The sequence below is a fragment of the Phoenix dactylifera genome, chromosome 8 (assembly GCF_051530095.1).
Source record: "Phoenix dactylifera cultivar Ajwa chromosome 8, Ajwa_hap1_PhDact_Kaust_v1.1, whole genome shotgun sequence".
Classification (NCBI taxonomy): Eukaryota; Viridiplantae; Streptophyta; class Magnoliopsida; order Arecales; family Arecaceae; genus Phoenix; species Phoenix dactylifera.
The window spans coordinates 25636463-25657595 of NC_143197.1; the positions used below are offsets into that span (position 1 = coordinate 25636463).

General features: G+C 44.2%; 1 protein-coding gene across 1 annotated transcript in view; it reads left to right on the forward strand.

The window, feature by feature from the left end:
* Window positions 1-21133, forward strand: part of LOC103706227 (phosphatidylinositol 3,4,5-trisphosphate 3-phosphatase and protein-tyrosine-phosphatase PTEN2A-like) — a 36114-nt gene that overhangs the window by 10777 nt on the left and 4204 nt on the right. The window contains exons 3-10 of the mRNA XM_008790275.5: window positions 10332-10433; window positions 10523-10579; window positions 14408-14473; window positions 17546-17722; window positions 17841-17927; window positions 18014-18078; window positions 18204-18280; window positions 19210-19256. Of these exons, the coding sequence (XP_008788497.4) occupies window positions 10332-10433; window positions 10523-10579; window positions 14408-14473; window positions 17546-17722; window positions 17841-17927; window positions 18014-18078; window positions 18204-18280; window positions 19210-19256 (678 nt within the window). The remainder of the gene's footprint in view (window positions 1-10331; window positions 10434-10522; window positions 10580-14407; window positions 14474-17545; window positions 17723-17840; window positions 17928-18013; window positions 18079-18203; window positions 18281-19209; window positions 19257-21133) is intronic.

Consider the following 21133-nt stretch of genomic DNA (forward strand, 5'->3'; position numbering starts at 1 on the left):
CAGGCGCATTGAAACCGGAGCCGTTCCGGCTCCCGAGGCGTATCTCCCCGCGATTTCCTAAGCGTCATTCTCCTTAAACCGCATTCTTTGTGCAGGACAATCCGGGTGTCATGTACCCCTAGGTCCACATATCTCCGCTCGCGCCCAGGCCATATCCTCCTCGAAGAACCCGCGTATCGCGGCCGCTCAACTAACACTCCTCGCAAGCAGCAGCTGGCGATCCGATTTCCCAGGTAACGCATTAATTAGCATTTAATGCCCTTCTCGTGTTCCCCCAGGCAACGCTTAGAGAAAAGGAGAAACATGATCGCGGCTGGCCACGGAGAAACCCCGTCGGGCAGCGAGCGACAAGCGCACGACCAGCGAGCGGAATTTCCCGAGGCTCGGCCCTCGGATGCCTGGCTAGCCCGATGATCATCCCGGGAGCAGACTAGCCGGAAGCCCCGACCGGTCGCCTCGGCTTGCGCCAGCCTTGGCCGACCAACGAGCGGAATTTCCCGAGGCTCGGCCCTCGGATGCCTGGCTAGCCCGATGATCATCCCGGGAGCAGACTAGCCGGAAGCCCCGACCGGTCGCCTCGGCTTGCGCCAGCCTTGGCCGACCAACGAGTGGAATGTCCCGAGGCTCGGCCCTCGGATGCCAGGCTAACCCGACGATCATCCCGGGAGCAGACTAGCCTGAAGCCCCGACCGGTCGCCTCGGCTTGCGCCAGCCTTGGCCGACCAACGAGCGGAATTTCCTGAGGCTTGACAACCCTCGGATGCCAGGCTAACCCGACGATCATCCCGGGAGCAGACTAGCCTGAAGCCCCGACCGGTCGCCTCGGCTTGCGCCAGCCTTGGCCGACCAACGAGCGGAATTTCCTGAGGCTTGACGGCCCTCGGATGCCTGGCTAACCCGATGATCATCCCGGGAGCAGACTAGCCGGAAGCCCCGACCGGTCGCCTCGGCTTGCGCCAGCCTTGGCCGACCAACGAGTGGAATGTCCCGAGGCTCGGCCCTCGGATGCCAGGCTAACCCGACGATCATCCCGGGAGCAGACTAGCCTGAAGCCCCGACCGGTCGCCTCGGCTTGCGCCAGCCTTGGCCGACCAACGAGCGGAATTTCCTGAGGCTTGACAACCCTCGGATGCCAGGCTAACCCGACGATCATCCCGGGAGCAGACTAGCCTGAAGCCCCGACCGGTCGCCTCGGCTTGCGCCAGCCTTGGCCGACCAACGAGCGGAATTTCCTGAGGCTTGACGGCCCTCGGATGCCTGGCTAACCCGATGATCATCCCGGGAGCAGACTAGCCGGAAGCCCCGACCGGTCGCCTCGGCTTGCGCCAGCCTTGGCCGACCAACGAGTGGAAGGTCCCGAGGCTCGGCCCTCGGATGCCAGGCTAACCCGATGACCATCCCGGGAGCAGACTAGCCTGAAGCCCCGACCGGTCGCCTCGGCTTGCGCCAGCCTTGGCCGACCAACGAGCGGAATTTCCTGAGGCTTGACGGCCCTCGGATGCCTGGCTAGCCCGATGATCATCCCGGGAGCAGACTAGCCGGAAGCCCCGACCGGTCGCCTCGGCTTGCGCCAGCCTTGGCCGACCAACGAGTGGAAGGTCCCGAGGCTCGGCCCTCGGATGCCAGGCTAACCCGATGACCATCCCGGGAGCAGACTAGCCGGAAGCCCCGACCGGTCGCCTCGGCTTGCGCCAGCCTTGGCCGACCAACGAGTGGAAGGTCCCGAGGCTCGGCCCTCGGATGCCAGGCTAACCCGATGACCATCCCGGGAGCAGACTAGCCTGAAGCCCCGACCGGTCGCCTCGGCTTGCGCCAGCCTTGGCCGACCAACGAGCGGAATTTCCTGAGGCTTGACGGCCCTCGGATGCCTGGCTAGCCCGATGATCATCCCGGGAGCAGACTAGCCGGAAGCCCCGACCGGTCGCCTCGGCTTGCGCCAGCCTTGGCCGACCAACGAGTGGAAGGTCCCGAGGCTCGGCCCTCGGATGCCAGGCTAACCCGATGACCATCCCGGGAGCAGACTAGCCTGAAGCCCCGACCAGTTGCCTCGGTATGCGCCAGCCTTGGTCGACCAACGAGTGGAATTTCCTGAGGCCTAACCCTCGGATGCCTGGCTTAGCGCCGGAAGAGTTTCCTGGGGCCTAACCCTCGGATGCCTGGCTTGGCGCCGGAAGAATTTTCTGAGGCCTAACCCTCGGATGCCTGGCTTAGCGCCGGAAGAATTTTCCGAGGCCTAACCCTCGGATGCCTGGCTTAGCGCCGGAAGAATTTCCTGAGGCCCAACCCTCGGATGCCTGGCTTAGCGCCGGAAGAGTTTCCTGAGGCCTAACCCTCGGATGCCTGGCTTAGCGCCGGAAGAATTTCCTGAGGCCTAACCCTCGGATGCCTGGCTTAGCGCCGGAAGAGTTTCCTGGGGCCTAACCCTCGGATGCCTGGCTTAGCGCCGGAAGAATTTCCTGAGGCCTAACCCTCGGATGCCTGGCTTAGCGCCGGAAGAATTTCCTGGGGCCTAACCCTCAGATGCCTGGCTTAGCGCCGGAAGAATTTCCTGAGGCCTAACCCTCGGATGCCTGGCTTAGCGCCGGAAGAATTTCCCGAGGCCTAACCCTCGGATGCCTGGCTTAGCGCCGGAAGAATTTCGGGAGCCAGGAGTCAGCAAGACGCTACCGAGAGTTAAAAGAAAAAGAAGGACGAAGGCGAGATGAAGAAACATTCAACTTGCATTAATTTTCATTGTTTCAGGGCCGAGGCCCATACAATTTGGCAAAACCCCGGTATACAAAAAAAAAGAGAAGACAACGAAAGGTACAAGAGGTCAGCTTGGAGGAACTCCCGGGTCGGGAACGTCGGGCTCGTCCGCAGGAGGTAGGGAAGCAGCAGGAGAACTAGCAGGCAATGACGCCGGAGAGGAGTCGAGAAGGGAAATCTCGCTCAGGTCAACTTCGGGGTACTTAGCCGACACCCTTGCCAGGCCCTCCTCGAAGCCTAAGATAAAGGCTTCGGCCCCCGCGTCCGACGCGTCACGGACAAACTCGTCGGACTGACGATAGGTCTGTACTGCCTCCGACATATCATGAGCGAACTCGGCGGACTGGCGATAAGCCTCTACCGCTTGACGCCCGATTTCCGCACTCCTCTCGGCCAGCGCCGCCTCTGCCCGCTCCATAATCTGGGCTTTCGCCTCCAAGACCTTCGCCACAATCCGGCCTTCCGCCTCGGTGGAGACCCTCAGCAGCTCAGCCCGAGCCTCCTTGTGCTTCGCTTCGGCAGCAATGCGAGCAGCCTCAGCCTCCGTCAGGCGCGAATGAAGCTCCTGATCGCTCGCACGGGACTTCTCCAAGGCCGACTCCAATTCGCCCAGCTTAGCTTCAAGAGACCGGATTCGGTTGCGGGCGTTGTCGGCTGACCGCTGGGCCTTCTCCCACCTCTCCCGGTAGTCGGCAGCCTTCCGGGACTGCTTCTCGGCCCGCTCATCCGCCTTCTTGACCTCGCCCTCGAGACCCGAGGCAAGCTCCTGAGCCTCCAACAGTTGCTTCTCGAAGGCAGCAAAGCCGAGTGCCCGCTCTTCGGCCTCCCGGAGCCTCGCCTCGAAGTCCCCGGTTGTCCTGCCTGCCACAGCCTGGCCTCCCTTTTCCACTGCTTTCAGCCGGTCCTCGGCCTTCGCCAGAAGCCCCGCCTGTTCCTTGTAGCACTCCTCCAGACGGATCATGTACTGGGCGAGCTAAGAAATAGGAAAAATAAGGGAGTCAGGCGGAGAACAACAGAGCCAATAAATGGTGAAAAGCGGCCAGAAGAATACTCACCGACATGAGACAGACACAGCTGGCAGCCCCAACGTCAGAGACCTCCAACTCCCGGACCCGCCGACGGTCCTTCTCCAGCAGCACTGTTTCGATGAGATTTCGGGCGCCATCGGTAGTGAAGGCAGACCCCGATTTCTCCCCAGAGCCGGACGGTGGTTCTGCAGCCTTACCCCTATCCATCGCCTGGGGAAGAGTCCGGCCGATCGCGCTCGGGGCGGGGGTCACCCCAGGAATTGATAGGGTCCCGCTCGGTCGGGGCCTCGGCGCGTCCCTCCTCGAGTCATCAGGAGCCGACCGAGTCGAAGGCCGGGTCGGGGACCGATCACGTCCGACCCGTCCGTCTCGGGCAGGCTCGGATGATACCTCCGGAGTAGCGGCAATCTTACCACCGGAGGGCTGATACAGCGTCAGCTGCCGGTCCGTGCCCACGACGTCTCCCTGATCGGTGGGCCCGGACTCGTCGGTCGGCGTCGGAGGCACCTCCTTACGGGACTTCTTCGCCGGTGGGGCCCCGCTCGGAAGAGCTCGTTTCCTCCTCTGGGCTGCTTCCAGCAGGGACGCCCTACCAACAGCCTTTGTCTTCACCGACCGCATGACGTCGTCGATCTCTGCAAAAAGGACGGGATAGTCGGAGACGGAGAAACCAAAGGAAAGAACGGGACGAAAGAAGGGAAAAAAGTCAAGAAAGAATCGGTGGCGGACTCACGGTCGGTGGGGACCGAGCTCAGACCGACATTCACCAAAGTATCCTCGGAAATAAGGCGGGCCACCGGGGGGAGCTGGCCCTCGGCAACCAACCCCTTCAAGGCGGCCAAGCCATCGGACTCCTCCCTTGACAGTCTCGATAGGCCGATCGGAGACTTCATCGGGGTCTCTCAGGTCGCCCTGATTTCCCAAGAGGGATCTGCATCAACAAAAAAGAAGCGCTCCTTCCATTTGTGAATGGAGGTAGGAGCCTCCTTGACAAGGCCGCATCCTCGCCGCGCTGCGAAGCACCACCACCCTTTGTCCTGGGGGTGGCCGCTCAGGCTGTAGAACTCCCAAAAAACATTCAGGGTGGCGGGGATCTCGTGCATACGGCAGAGAACCTGGAAGACCGTCAGGGCCCGCCACGAGTTCGGCACCAGTTGCGTCGGTGCCACTCTTAAACCCCGTAGCACCTGCATGACCAAGTCCGAAGGGGGAAAGCGGAACCCGGCCTGGAGAATGCCCTCATTGATGGCGATCTTCCCTGGAGGAGGATGGGACATCCTCTCCTCAGGCCCCGGGAGCGTGGCGTTGCAGGCCTCGGGAAGGTGGTACCGAGCCACGAGTCTGTCTAAATCTGTGGCGACCAGCTCCGACTTAATTTGGTCTGCTCTCACTTCGCCCATTCCTAATGGCCAATAAACCTACGGTTAGGACGGGGACCGGAAGGGGGGAAAGACCGGAGCGACTGGAGTACACTAGTATAAGAGGGGAAAGTATGGAGAGCCCTAAGCAGAAGAATGGGGAAAACTCACCGGAAAAGAGGTAAGAACGGCTCCGAGAGCGCCAAAGGAGAAACGAGTGAACAGTCCGACGGCAGCAACAGCAGCGCAAAGGGGAAACTTGAAAATATCTGTAAAGAAGAAGACGGACGGGGAAAGGCCCCCGATTAAATAGGCGGAAAGGCAAGTGACGCCTCAATGACGCCAGAGGACGCCTGGCTGCCGAAGGGTCGCTCGCGCCCCAAAGGCGAATCGACACCATTAGGGAAGGATGTCCGCCGAAATCCTCAGACTGCCAGGTCAGCAATAACCGCCATACGCCATAAAAAGGGCGGGGAGCTCGAAGCGCGCGCGCCTCTCCGAGGAACGGCGGCAATCCCGAAACATCACTCCCTTCACCTGTTCCCCTTCTGGTTCCAGGCTCGGAAGTGGGGGGCTACTGTTACGGGGGAACTAAGCCGCCATGCCCCACGTGACCGGCACGCGCGCCCAGGAAGACTACGGCTGCCCTTTGATCCAGCGCTCCGACCCCGAGTCGGACGTCCTCGGCTCCGCAGCCCGACCCCGAGTCGGCTGCCCTTTGATCCAGCAATCCAACCCCGAGTCGGACGTCCTCGGCTCCGCAGCCCGACCCCGAGTCGGCTGTCCTTTGATCCAGCAATCCGACCCCGAGTCGGACGTCCTCGGCTCCGCAGCCCGACCCCGAGTCGGCTGCCCTTTGATCCAGCAATCCGACCCCGAGTCGGATATCCTCGGCTCCGCAGCCCGACCCCGAGTCGGCTGCCCTTTGATCCAGCGCTCCGACCCCGAGTCGGAGATCTCTTGATAACGACAGGCTATTCCCCAGAGGCACGCCGCGGCCTCCTGCTCCACTACTCCCTGCAACGGCTGTATCCGATGCTGCTCCACGATCTCCTGCATCAGCCGTACAAAGCGGAGCCCCACTATGCCCTGACGTGGCCGTACCCGGTGCTGCTCCACGACGCCCTGTAACGGCCATGTCAGTGGCCACACCATCGTGCCCCACGATAACGAACCCCCCTGAGAGACCCCCCAGCCAGGTATATATGCGGCTGGGGGGAGAAAGGGGGGAGGTGAGCAATATCTCCCAGAGCACTCTCTTACTTGCGATTATCACCTCTCCTCCTCCTCCAATCTCCTCTGACTTGACCGTCGGAGGGCCATCATCACCCTGGTGGTGGTGCAAGGCTTGTTTGCAGGTTTCTTGGCGGAAGGTGGAGCGCAACCAACACCAACCAAGACAACTCAGACGGAACCCCGTTCACACCGCAGTGCCAATCGTTCTCGGTTTGGACCACCAGCAACAGTACCGAACCGTCACCAACCGGTACAGGTCCCGGTACCGGTTCGGCGATCTTTAGTCCTGTCATTATCCCAGTATCCCAATTGGCATGTTTTGGGACATCTCTTATCCTAAGTGTTGGGACGAGGCAGGACAACGACACATCCTGTTTTATAGGAAACCGGGACAACCCCATTTCATGAGATTAATGTAGGGTTTTATGGCGATGTAGGGATGCAGCGGAAGCGCGGAATTTCAAAAATTTCTTAATAAAATTTCGTTACATCAAACCCTAATGAGCCAAGGTCACCTTAATGGTAACAATCAAATAAATAAATATAAATATAGAAATAAAGGAATATCTGCAATACTATATCCAATATGCAGAATTTTCACTAGGTGCCCAAGTGTTCACCCTCCAACGTTGATCCACACAGGAACTAGGTTTAAGACTCCAGCTCCAAAAAACTTGATCCTTGATGCTGAATTCTTCCAAAGAATTCTAATGGCTTGCTTTTCTTACATTCTAATTTTCTTCCTCTTTCTAAATCTCCTTCTAAGCTTCTTGTCCTAAAAAAGATCTCCTTGTCTTGGCTTAGGACAAACTAGAAAAGAGATGTTAGAAAAAAAGAATACTTGTAAGAAAGAAGGGATAAGAGAGAGTTGGTTTTGGAATTCGAATTGAATGAATAAATTCCGGGAGCGCACTCCTATTTATAGATGGTGTGGGGATGCATCACCAAAGGATGCATCCCATCCACACGCCTCATCAAGAGGAGGCGTGTGCTAAGAGGAGCGCCTCACATCATGAGGAGGCATATCAAATATGAGGCCTTATCAGATCATGGGTCAAGGGGCGTATGAAGAGTGAAGGGTTGTGATAAGATGAAACACCTATCAGATAAAAAGTTAGTTGTGTTTCATCCTTATCCAACCAAGAGGCGCCTCTTCATGATACGCTAATTCACTTCATGCGCTGAAATTGCTTCTCACGCCTTCATCCTCACGCCATTCATTGTTATGTCATCATCCAACGGTTGATGATGATCTAAGGGTTCAAATCCAAGGCGCCTCACTTAATCCCATTATGTCTTCATCCAACGGCTGATGAAGATTCAATGGTCCAAATCCATGGCGCCTCACCTCCATTTCCCATTATGTCTTCATCCAACGGCTGATGAAGATCCAATGGTTATGAGTGAAGGCCCTATCTAATCCAATCTAATTGGGTTCAAACCAACTCACCATTATGTTTTCATCCAACGGTTGATGAAGATCCAATGGTCAAAAGTGAATGAGTTATCAAACCTAATCCAATTAGGTTCAAACCAAGCCAATCAGGTGCCAACTCTTGGCCAACTCAAACTAGGATATGATCTAATCAAATTAGACTAATCCAAATCAAGAATCAGATTCGAATCCAATTCAAATCAGGAGCTAGGGTTTGCAACACGTGCTCGCATGTTCATCTTGCAAACATGATCAAATCTAATTAGATCCTTAATCAGTTTTCTTGTGTGTGACCCATTGGGTTCCATACCTAGCCAGCAGTAGGTGCGGGTGCAAGTTGACCTAACTTGATTAGAATTCTTCTAATCGATTTAGGTTCAAACTGTGCGAATCCGAACTTAACAATTAGAACTCTTTCTAATTGGTGATCGAATTAAACTCTTTAATTCGATCAAACCTACAAGACAAGATTGACGTCTAGCAACGTATCATGTCTATCCGGAAGATATGAAATTTGGTGGAAATAAAAAATATACCCTTCAGTGACAAAATACCGTGCAATTCAATCCTTCAATCATGCCGCATTCCGAATATGTATATGAGTGCGATCTATGTCAAACTCAATTACATATTCATGTCTCTCTCAATCTTCTAATGGTAATTCAAATAATGAAACATTAGAAACTCTTTCTAATTTTCATTCTATTTTGGTCAAAGATTTTCTGAATTATCATATGATTAGAGTAAGTAGGATGTAGTCTTCTCTTACTAGAAGTGATTGATTCCTTGTTGACCTACTCATAACCTTCGTACACTATCCACCATATTGAGAAGACCTCGTGCACAATTTATTGTCATGAATGAGAGTAAATCAAAACATGGATTCATGTGCTCAAAATACCATGGTGATCTTAGGGCAAAGGATCAGTTGCACAACTCCCACTAGGAGAATCATCTTTTGACATATAAGTAAGACTCCATAAGATATTCTCTTGGTAGGTCAATTCAGTGAACTCATTCCTCTAATGAGCACCCACATCTTTGTATTAGTGTCTCCACACAAGTGATTGTGAGATCAATCATCCTCTGCATCGAGCATACATAAGATGTGCAGGTCTTTCTGGTAGCATTGATCCCCGACTCAATGTACCAACAATTGGAAATATCTTAGATTAAGATTTTAGGGTTTTAGGTCTCATTGGCATGATCTCATCATAGCTTTAAAACTATTGCCCTAATCTATGGGGTTCATCACAAATATATGATGCAGCAAATGATGAAACATAATGCCTTTTATTTTTAATCAAAATGTCATGTACATGATCTAGAAAAACAAAAGAAACCCTATCGCAATACAGATTGCGGTTGGCTTTTAGGGCACTATTCTTTCAATTAAAACCTTGCCTGACACTTTTACTGCTTTATTTGTTTTCCTTTCTCAAACATTTATATGATTTCAGGAAACTTGGTTATTTGCTGATTATTAAATAGATTATTGTTACTATAGTTTAAATATTGAAATAGACAGCTGTAGAGTGTGTGAGCAAAAATATGTGCATATATGCATACTTGCATAAATACATGCTTGCTTCCAGACATATGTTTGTGTGTCAAAATGATATAATGAATGCAGTTTATTTCATCATAAAGCGTTTTCAAGCTTTCTAGGTTTTTGACCTCTTTTAACAGGTTGTCTTAGCTAGTTTATCATCTGAAGTGTTTTCTAGTTTCCCGAGTTACACAACCTTCTTTGAGAAAGTATCTTTCATCTTTGTGTATATTACTTTATCTAGCATGAAAAAGTTTTGATTTCAAATGTAGGGGGAACCATAGTTCTATGGGAGGGTTTAGGTATACTCACCAGTTATACCAAGTTTTTTCCTCAGCATTTTTGGCATTAATGGTTTTCATTTTACAGAAGTAATCATATAAGATATCATGTAATACCTGGTTAGGTATGGAAGTGTCATTATGTTTCTCGAGTTTGAAGGGTAACTTCTGTGGAGCAACTGCATCGACATGCGTGCTAACATTTGTGCATGTTTTCAATCGTCATCCTATCTTATATTGTTTTGAAAATTCTGCTTATATATTGCTAGCACAGTTCATCATTTTATCATATATGATCCTATGGGCTACTGTATTTCGGCCTCCTGGCACTCATCAATTATGTAATTCTTGTCCATCTTTTTCTACATCTCTAACTTTTCTTTTCCAATCATCTTTTCCACCCAGCACTTGTTTTTCTTTTTTTAGTTTGAGTTTGTGATAGCTTGAAAAACACTTGAATTGGTCCTATAAAGGCATGATGAATTTGACATGATGAATGTTATTTTTCTGGTCTAACTGTGTATTAGTTAATTATTCACAAAAAATGATTTGCATATTAAAATTGCTTATACAATCTGGCTTTTACAGCTGCTATTATTTCTAGAGACATATTACTATCATAATTAAAAATTAATAAATATTTTGGCTTTTCTCGCCTTCTGATTACCAGATTTCTGTTTCATCTGCTGATGTCAGGAAGGTGGATTTGATTTAGATATGACATATATTACTGAGAACATTATTGCTATGGGTTTCCCTGCAGGGGATATGAGCTCGGGGTTTTTTGGATATGTTGAGGTAATTTAAAAAAAATAGTTTATTACAAATGCAACGGAAATGCCTTTTTAATGGAATATAATATATGCATAACATATGCAATAATGCAGGGATTCTACCGCAATCATATGGAAGAAGTAATCAAATTTTTTGAAACACATCATACGGTATTGCCTTTACTTTTTTACTATTAAATTTATTTCAAATTAATTAATGAAAACTTTTATGCTGTTATCTCATGTAATATATTGATTAACTGAAAGAATTTTATTGACATGATCAAAGTAGGAGTATTTAAGGAGAATGAAGTTCTCAAGTCTTGAGCGATAGGGTCAGTGATCCTCTCTTGTCACGTGGAGTTATCTTTCCTCCTAGTGAATATTTAATTGAAACTAGACCAAGGCTGACCTTGCTGAGCTTTGGCCTAGTAATTGAACAAGTCAGGCTCTGGCATTGCGCATGTGCTGACACCACGGGCAGCACTTTCATGTTGGAATTGAAGTAATGTTGCATTACTTGCTCTTTAAGTATATCAAAATAGTTTGTTGTACCTCCTCCACACATCGTAAGAACTTTCAAAAAGAGGGAAACAGACTGCTTATCAAATTACCTTGTGTTATCAGATAGTAGTTATTTATCAAATATGCTCAAACTGCAAAGCATGGGGACAAGTTATTGTTTAATATTGTTATGAAACTGCATGTTGGTTTATATCAACTTTCATATGTGGCAGGTGTTGAACAGCTGCACCATCCTCTCTTGGTTGGAGATAGTCTACCTCATGTTTCATCTTAATTGCTACAAACTTTTGACTAGGGATGGCAATGGGTCATGTCTATTAAGGACAAAAACACCCAAAACCTTGACCCATACCTGATCCTGATTTGAGATAGGGTCATGATCTCTTAACCCACTGCCACGTACAAGTCATTTTGGGTTACCATTTGACCCTAACATAACCTATTTTACGGGACTCAATCCCTAAACCCGACCTAAGATATCAATTCCATCTTTACAATTCTTACAAACTAATCTCCAAAATGATTTAAATAACTAGTATTGAAAAATCCCAACCGCTCGAAAGTTCTTTTTGAGCCAAATAGAACCTTACGCTCATGACTTGGGTCAGGGTAAAACTCTCACCTATGCCCAACCAAATTAAAGCTTGGGTCAGAAAATTTGACCCATACTCGACCCTAACTAAAAACCCTTCACCCAAACCCAACCCACATAGGAATTTGGTTGGGTTTTTGGGTCGGGTCAATTCCTGCATCTTGTACTTTTGATATTTTGTAGGTTGAAAGCATGGATTGAAGTATCGACATGTGCTGCTTTGTATTGGCCATACCATATCATATTGGTAAGGTACTTGTACATTATTGTATTGTACCGATACATCATTTACCATCTTAATCTTGTTATATCGGCACCTAGTCTCTAATTTGATTACCGAGTCAATCGGTTGAATCAAATTTATGTTACAAGTTTATTTAAATAAAAAACTAAAAGTAAAGATAGATATAATGTATGGAAATATGCACAAATGATTTTTTCTTTAAATACTACTCTCCAAATCACATGGATTGACAATTCTTTTTTTGTAGCATAAATATAAAATAATAATTAATCATCTAAATTTTTAAAAAATTGCAAGAAAAAAAAATATATATAATGTTAAAGAACATGTAGAACTTTTGATAATTTTTAATTATTTTAAATTGTAAAGTTTTGAAAATATCCAAAAAGAATAAAATTATATATATATATATATATATATATATATATATATATATATATATATATATATATATATATATATATATTCACGTCATACTGAAGGGAAAAGTATTGATTTTTCTTTTATGGAAAGAATTGACAATTGAAACATTACAATTTACTTGAAATAAATCCCTATTTATTGACATTCATGTATAAGTATAATTAATCATCATACTGTCTTTCAGTGGCTGAGAGATTTGTAACCATATAAGAGGTTTAGGGGTGGGAACCTTCACTTAAGCATTATTTTGTTACAATCTCTTAAGTGGGTTCTAAAAGCATGATTTTCCAACCACCAGCGTTGCTGGTTAGAAACCCGGCCGGTTCAACCCCATTTTCACCAAGTTAGATGTAAGTCTGCTCCGATTAGAAAACTGAACCAAACCAATTTTCTAGTCTGGCCAGCCAGTTCAGTCCGGGTTTAATAACTATGATTGGCATTAATAGATGTGCATGTGTTAGTATGGTAAACAATGCTCTAAACCTTGGTTGAGGGTGTGCACATTGTCATAGGATTTGATCTTTTTTGTTATCCAACATTTTCTATTCATCTTACTTTTGACCCTTTGGCAGCTCTTTAGGGGATAACACTTTTCTTAAAATATGTTATACTAGCTTTTAATTGCTTTTGTTACTTCTTGACTATTCTTAGCATCTTAAAATTGTGCTCTGATCCACTAGTTAAAGACAAGTATAGTGTAGTGGGTTATCCAATGTAAACCAACATTTTGTGGCTAAACAATTTGACATGGAATTATAAGTGATGCCAAGATGTTGAAGGATTATGCCCTGTTGTCAAATTCTCTCTCTCTCTCTTTTATATATAAAGTTATAAACTAATAGTATATTACTGCAGAATTTGATCCAGAATTGAATTGGCATTACCATGCAATAACTTTGATTCTGATAAAATGGACAAAGAGTTCATTATGATATTAAAGTTATTCATTGACATTGTATATCATGATATACCACTTGAATAATACAAGTGCCATATAAGCATCCACCATATTTTTGCTTGAATAAGGGGCAGCACTATTTTTAAGATTTGACTGGACATGTTTACAATCTATAATTCTGTACATCTTCTGTTAAAAGAATATTTAGATTTATATTCTATTGCAAGAACCAATACTAGATATGATTATAAAGCAATGTTTTAGCACAATCATCTGAAATTTGGTCTGTTAGATATTTTCATAGATTATATTGATATACATCTAAATAATGTAAATCTTAGGCATATTTGTTGCATCCTTGCCTTCTTGGTTAGGTGGAAAACACTATTTTTGAGGTTTGATTGAATTTTACTTTTGACTCATAAAAATGACTTGTCAAAGATTTATGATATTCTATATGATATTTGATTCTTGTCAAAGTCTATCCTTATTGCCCATGAAATTTGATTCAGACAACCAAATGAATGGCTTGGGGAGATATGATGACATGTAGGGGAAAAAAGTTAACCAATGGTGATCAGTTTTTCAAATATTGTTTAATATAAAAAATTAGAAAATATTATTTGTTAAGGTGTTTTAGCATGCATATTTCTCATCCAGGCACCAAAACTAGCTTAGAGATGCAAGAAACATGACTTCAAAGAATATTTTAGCAATCACATCCTTTTCCACAGCCAGTATGATGGATTTGACATCATTTGGGTGTATATGAGGCATAGGTTAGGTTTTTGTCTTTTTTTAATATTAAGTATGCAAATGATTAGGAAGGTTCCTTGAATACTCATAGATGGTCTCAAACTCCAGAAAGAATGGAGTTTAAGATTTGGTTGAGAAATATAAATAGTCAGGAAAGCCAAGATTCTTAGGTATGAGTCCTATTTTGGTTAGATTGTGCTGAAAGTGTCCTCATTGGAGAAGAAGTTAAATTTGGTAAATATTAGATGCATCATAATTTAATTTTCTTAAACAAGTTAATTTGTGTCATCTTATTCTAATGCAACATCCTAATTGCTGTCAGCTCTGGGAATTCCTACTCAGAAAATTCTTTGGTTCCTTTTCTTGTGTTGAATTGTCTAGAGTTAATGTCACAATTAATGCATCGTCTTATGGGTATGAAATCCCATTGTCAAATAACCATTTCTTGAATGAAAAGTTAGGATTTAATATTCTAATTCAGATGAATAAAGCTGTGACTTCTTGCTAATTAAAATATGAAATACTTTCTGCACAAGTTTCTAACTTAATTTATTTTCATAGGGAAAATACAAAGTATACAATCTCTGCTCGGAGAGGCTGTATGATGCATCTCTATTTGAGGGAAAGGTATGCTTAAATGTTGCAAAAATCTCTATTCATTTTATAGTATTGCAATCGACTTTTAATGTGTAAATGAATTTTGCCAAGTCATTTTTAAAGATTTACCAGGGTATTGTATTCTTATGCCATGATGTGCTAGTGCTAGGCATGCACTTGGGTTGTTAAACAAGCATGCTGCCCTTTGCAGATCATGTTCAGGTTGATATGTTGCGCAAGTTCAGCTCATTCCATAAGTAAATGAGCCAAACACAAGCCAGGATTGATCTTTAAATTTAAATTAGTTGAAGACATGCTAGGCCTACTTTATGTCCAATCATTAACATGGTTGTGTCCTGTGCAAGGGTTAAAGTGTCACGTGTTAGTGTCGTGCTGTCCTATTGGTAGGCATGCACTTTGTCTATTAGGTTCCTCCTGAGTAGCTGATGTTCGGCATAAAATTTAGCTGGCTCGGTAAGTAATTGAGCTAAACATGAACCATGATTTTGAGCTTAAAATGTAAATGACATGAAGAAGAGCTAGGTTCAACTCAGTCTTGTGGGCCTAGATCATGTCTAGCTCGACATCGCTCAAAAAAGTAATTATTTAATAAATAGTGAATAATATATGACACCTAAGTTAATTATAATGCGCAGTTGAATTTTTTGTTATATTTATATCTTAAACATTAACAGTCATATGCAGAAGAATGTATCTTAACCTTTATATTTAATCTAAAGGCTTTGTTTTTTTTTAAATCTTTGCTAATAATCATTTGAGCCATTAGATTGAGAGCTAAGGGGTTAAAACAAGAAGTGACAGAAATTGAACAGCTGTCCTAAGCTCTATCTGCGTACTCCCACAATGCTGCAATCCCCTCTCTCATCTTTCCAGATCCAAATGTCTTTTGATCACTAAATCCAACATGCCTCGAGAATGTCTGTTGACACACAATCTCTGCACTTCAGCCCTTCATCTACTCTCTCCTCCTTCCTTCTCGACTAATCTTAAATGCCAAACCCTTAATTCCCAAATTCTCCATTGTTATAATCCCCTAAATGCCATGGAGATAGGTTTCTCAAACCCTTTCTACTTCTACTGATTACAATGGTGTTGATGTTGGTGACACTTAGGAGTTAGGACAATGAGCAAGATCATGGTCTCATTATTTGTCCTTATTCAACCTTCTTTTTTTATTGCCATCTGCCCTTTCTCAGTCTTTCAGTTGCAAACAAGCCTAATTTAGTTAGCTTGATAATGAATGAGCTGAGCTTTAGCTGGCTTCCTGGCATGTGACAAGCCCCAGTGAGCCATGCAGGACCTTGAGGCCTTAGCTCATATTTTGCTTCTTTAAACTTCTACATGCACCTAGCATTTGCAGGAGCGTTAATGCATGTGCATTGGCGAAGAATATAGCACATAATCTTGTCATGAGCCAGTAAGGCATTGGCAAAGCACTTGCCATCTTGTACTGACCAGTGTACTTTTCCTTTTTTTTTTCCCTTGTGGCAAATAACCAGAAATTCTTATCCTAAATCATTGTGCCTTCCCTCTCTCTCTCATCATTAATATCCACTCCTTGCTTTGTTGGCATGCCCCCCCCCCCCCCCCCCCCCCCCCCCCCCACTTCTGTGCCTTATCCTTCCTCCATGCACTCCTGTCAATATGCTGGTTGGCCGCTTTTGATCACAACCATTTCCCTCTCCTCTTCTGGCCATTGCCATGTGCACCCCGCGCCCACCCCCCCCCCCCCCACTCCTGTGCCTTATCCTTCCTCCATGCACTCCTGTCAATATGCTGGTTGGCCGCTTTTGATCACAACCATTTCCCTCTCTTCTTCTGGCCATTGCCATGTGCACCACGCGCCCCCCCCCCCCCCCCCCCCCCCCTCAGATCATTTCTGCCATATTCCTGTTTTCTTAGTCTGCTCCCTCCACCTACTTCACCATCATGTCCTCCTTCTCCTACAGAGCACCCTACACTACTGCTTCTGCCGTGTCCTTGTACCATGCCCCCTTTTTTTTTTGTCCTTGTGCTCTTCCCCACCTCCTTTGGCTGCCATGCACCCTCCTGTATCTTTCTTTACTGCCACAACCCCCACCTCTGCCTTATGCAACCCTGTTCTTTCCCTTAGCCGGCCTTCTTCTATCTTCCGCCATCAGTGCGATGTATGGATTAGCTAGGAAAAAATTGAAATTGTTTTTACCTGTATCCAAACAGAACGTTGGGATGAAAAGAAAGCAAAAAACAGCAGCATAAAATTTTTTGTATGAAAACTGTACCTAGTCATTAACTTAAGGCTGGTATTGTACATGCCTTTTATTTCTTAAGTTTCTATTCTAAATGTAGAGAGAACCTTTTTGTTAAAAATATGTCTAGCCTGTATTCCATGTTCCCAAGCCATCTCTTCCACTGATTCCACTCTTTCTTTTCACCTAGCGGTCTCTTTCATTGTTCTCTATTCTTTTGCACTCTGTCCTTCATTGGTATTAGGCTCTGTTTCGCTGCTAAGAGAGTGAAAGAAAAGAAAGTTTGCCAGGGATGCATTTTCTTCTCCATTTTTTTGTACTAAAAAGGAAATTCAGGAAGAGAAAATTAGAGAGAAAATATACAGCCAAAATATTCTCTAACAAGCCTAAAAATTTTCTTCTCCAAAAGATAGTGATTTTGAGAGAAAATGATAGGGTGGCAAGTGGCTCAATCTGACCTGATTATCTTTACCACTTTCTTAACAACTTATTCTCCGATCTTCTTACTTCAACCAAAAATGAGAAAATAGTCGGCATTATTTTCTTTGTTTTTCTCTTCTTTTCTTCTGCTGATATATCTGCCTTTTCTTTCATTTTCTCTGAAACCAAACAGAGCCTTAGCATTCTTGGCGTCATATCTTATACTTATTTCTCTCTTCATCATTCAACATTTTTATTCACACTTTTTAAGAGCTGATTGCACCAATATAAAGGTGCTCATCGACCTTCACTAATATGTCTTAAAAACTTATTTTAGATACAGATAGCTGGGCTAGCTTTTGTGGGTTACTGCTTATTGCCTTATTTGTGTGGAGTATGTTGAATTGTTTTATTTTACTCCTATGCAACTCAGGTGGCCTGTTTCCCATTTGATGACCATAATTGCCCTCCGCTTCAACTTATAATATCGTTTTGTCAAAGTGCCTACTCGTGGTTGAAGGAGGACATTGAAAATGTGGTGGTAGTTCATTGCAAAGCTGGCATGGCGCGGACAGGTTTAATGATTTCTAGTCTTCTTTTATACTTGAAGGTGAGATCAACTGTTACTTCATTAATATCAGAAATGATGGTATCAGAGTGTTGTGTTACCTATTTGATCCAGTGCTCGATATTTTCTGTATGTCTGAAATTAATCTTATCTGGTGCAGTTCTTTCCTACTGCTGAGGAATCAATTGAATACTATAATCAGAAAAGATGTATGGATGGGAAGGGGCTTGTTCTCCCAAGTCAGATTGTTAGTCTACTACTTGCTTTTGTATATACATCATTTATAGTGTCCTATCTTCGACACTCCTGACTCTTCCTTTTTGATGATTATAGAGGTATGTCAAATATTTTGAACGCATCTTAACATACTTCAATGGTGAAAATCAGCCAGGCCGGAGGTAACTCAATCCTTATCTGGTCCTCTTTTGATTCTCATGATTCCTTCATTATATTGTGCTGGTCAATACTCTCATGGTGCTCGAAAATCATTTTATCAACATGACTTGTTCCCTCTTCTTTCCAGGTGCATGCTTAGGGGTTTTCGTCTTCACAGATGCCCGTATTGGATTAGGCCTTCTATTACAATCTCCAATCATAATGGTACTGACTGCTTTCATTATCCCACCTTTTATAACACAAGTTTTATGTTCATATTAGAGCATTTCAGACTAAGAAAATTTGTATCGTTTCATTTTGATGAAATCAAGCTTGGAATATGCTGCTATTTTTTCAGTTTGCTACCTTTGTTTGGGTATTCTTGGTTATTATAATTAAAAGAGAAAACTAGAGAATCTGGACAAACTTTGCATGTTTGGAGGTTAAGATATACACATGCTGGTATTTGGAATTTTGCCCCCCAACCAAGGAAGAAGCCGTAGGATGAAAAATTGGGAACTTTTATCAGTTCATCATTGGCCTCCTTTTCTTTCCCCATCTTTTTGTTATTCTCTCTTCTTTTTTTTCAATATGTTGGTTTGACCTGACCGACCCAATGAACAATTGAACATTGGGTCTGGTTGGGTTGGTCGGCTGGATCTAGCTGCGCAATTGCCCAATGTAATCGGGCTGCCCAAGTGGCACCCAATAGCCCAGGCAGGTGCCCCAAAAACCGGGCAAATGCCTAGATGGCGGGCTGTCCAGGCAGGCCTCACCTAGGCGAGCTAAGCTGGATTAGGTGCCCCAGGTGCCTAGGTGGGTGCTTGTAACAAGTATGGTTCTGTCACAATGTGTAAGTTGGAACTTGCCATATTCTTTTTCCTTCTCAGATTCTCATTTATTTGATGATTTTTTTGAGATTAAACTGTTGGTAGCTTATATATGTAACTGGTCCTTTATGGTCTTGGTATTCTAGTCACAGCCAACTGGTGCATGGTATTTTAATTCCTATAGCGAGGCTCTCTGTATTGTAATGGTCCTTTCTTGTACTCTAAGGCGTTCAGCTTTAAAGCATATATCAACTATTTGTTATTTATATTTTTGTCTCTTAGAATTTGGTATGGATTATAACTCATACTTCTTTCATGGTTTAGGTGTTGTTTTCTCAACAAAGAAGCACCCAAGGACTAAGGACCTAATGGTAAATTTTGAACCATCAATAATTTCTTTTCTTTCTTTCTTTTTTAAATCACTATTCTAAACACTTATGTGTAGTTCTTTGTCATTCATTTTTTTGTCCTTTTATTTTTGCTTTGAGTTTTACTTGCTTGAAGGAATGTTGATCCAAAATGGCCCCGACTTCTCCTGAGACTTGTAGTCTTAGCATACTCTTGGGCATAGGCCCAAAACTAACGCAGTTCCCTAAATTTTCAAAGCAACTTGGCGATTTCAATCATTGATCCAAGTAAAACAAATTCTAACCATCTATCTAACAACATTTCTCTAATCCTGTGTGAAGGGCTAATAACTTTGTTGATACAAATCTTTTTGGTAATAAAACATTTATAGAAAATTCGTTTGGTAGATCCATTCCTAAAGAAATATCTATAATGTAGTAGGCAAATATTGATGGCTTAGAGAGTTTAGATAAGACTGATGACTTAGAAGTAGGACATCCTCTTTTGTGATTTGAGAATTGATCCTTCTTGCTGGAGAGATGAATATTCATACTACTGGACTGGCCAAGTGGTCACTGATTCAAACAAATATGGGGAGGATGATTCAATTGTTCCCAGGAACTAATGTAATTATGCCTTGGTGCCAAAATACATGATGGAACACATATGCTGATGATTCACTACATTCATGTACATATGCATACTTGCATGTAACACATTTATTACTATATAGTGAAAAATGGAATTGTAACTCTAAATTTCTTTAAACAATCCATGTTCAGGTAGCTAGAGAACTATGTTTAAATGTTAGTATCAATTTCACTTAAAAGAATTAGGTGTCCATAACTGAAAGCTTCAATCTTTTGTCATTGTTTTATAACAGAGTAAAGACTTCTTAAACTTAAAAAATGCCTTCTTTTATAGAATACACATGTTCAAGAGAATTAAATCTTGATGTTAGTCTTGATGTAACCTTGAATTATTATAAAAACATATTGATATGAGGAAAAACCCTAATGTTGATCTTTGAATTTTTGGGAAAATAAAATGTAATAAAATTTCCTTTTTTTTCTTTTATGCTTAAGTAAAACATTCATGTAGCTATGTATTTATGTATGCGTGTATGTTGTATGCTACTGAAAATATGAGAGCTTGAACAAAGGGATGTCGAAGTGTTTGGCCTTTCCTTCTCCGCGCCCGCTCACGCTCCGCTGACCTATCGCGTGGTAAAGAGAAGAGAGTACGAAAGATTTGTAAACAGAGCAGACCGCAGAAAGATTCTAAATATGACAAGTCCCCCATGGATTCGATAAGAAGGAAATGAAAAAAAAGAACGAAACGAAATAAAGCATTTCTAGCGGATGAGCTTCTCCCAATTATGTCTGGTAATAGAATAGGGCGGCTTGCTCTGACCAACACTCCACTTTTTGCTCTGTCCATGGAGCGTATGAATTTCCTGGAATGTAGATAGACCAAAAAAAGGAATTCCGTCTTTTTATTTTTACAAAACCAAATCACTAAAAAAAATTTAGACAATATTAATTTTTATTTAGTACAAACTATTAGAGTTCGTCTGACCATAGGTCAAGCCTACAAGATGTATGCACTATGCTTATGTTGGTTAAGTACTAAAAAGAACTTGGAAAATGTTACTTCTTAGAGTTTTGATATGTGGGATGCATATGTTTCATACATGAGTTTTAATTTGCTTTTAGCATCCATTTTCTTAGTTCTAACATTGCTCTCACCTCCTCTTTTAACGTAAAAACAGTCCTTAAAAGAAGCTAAACTTGCTGGCGAAATCTTAGGTTTCACCCACTAATAGTTTGCCTCAGCTGAAAAAAATGTACTTCACTCTGGTTGAATGATTAGACCAAGTAATCGCACACAGCCTCTAGAT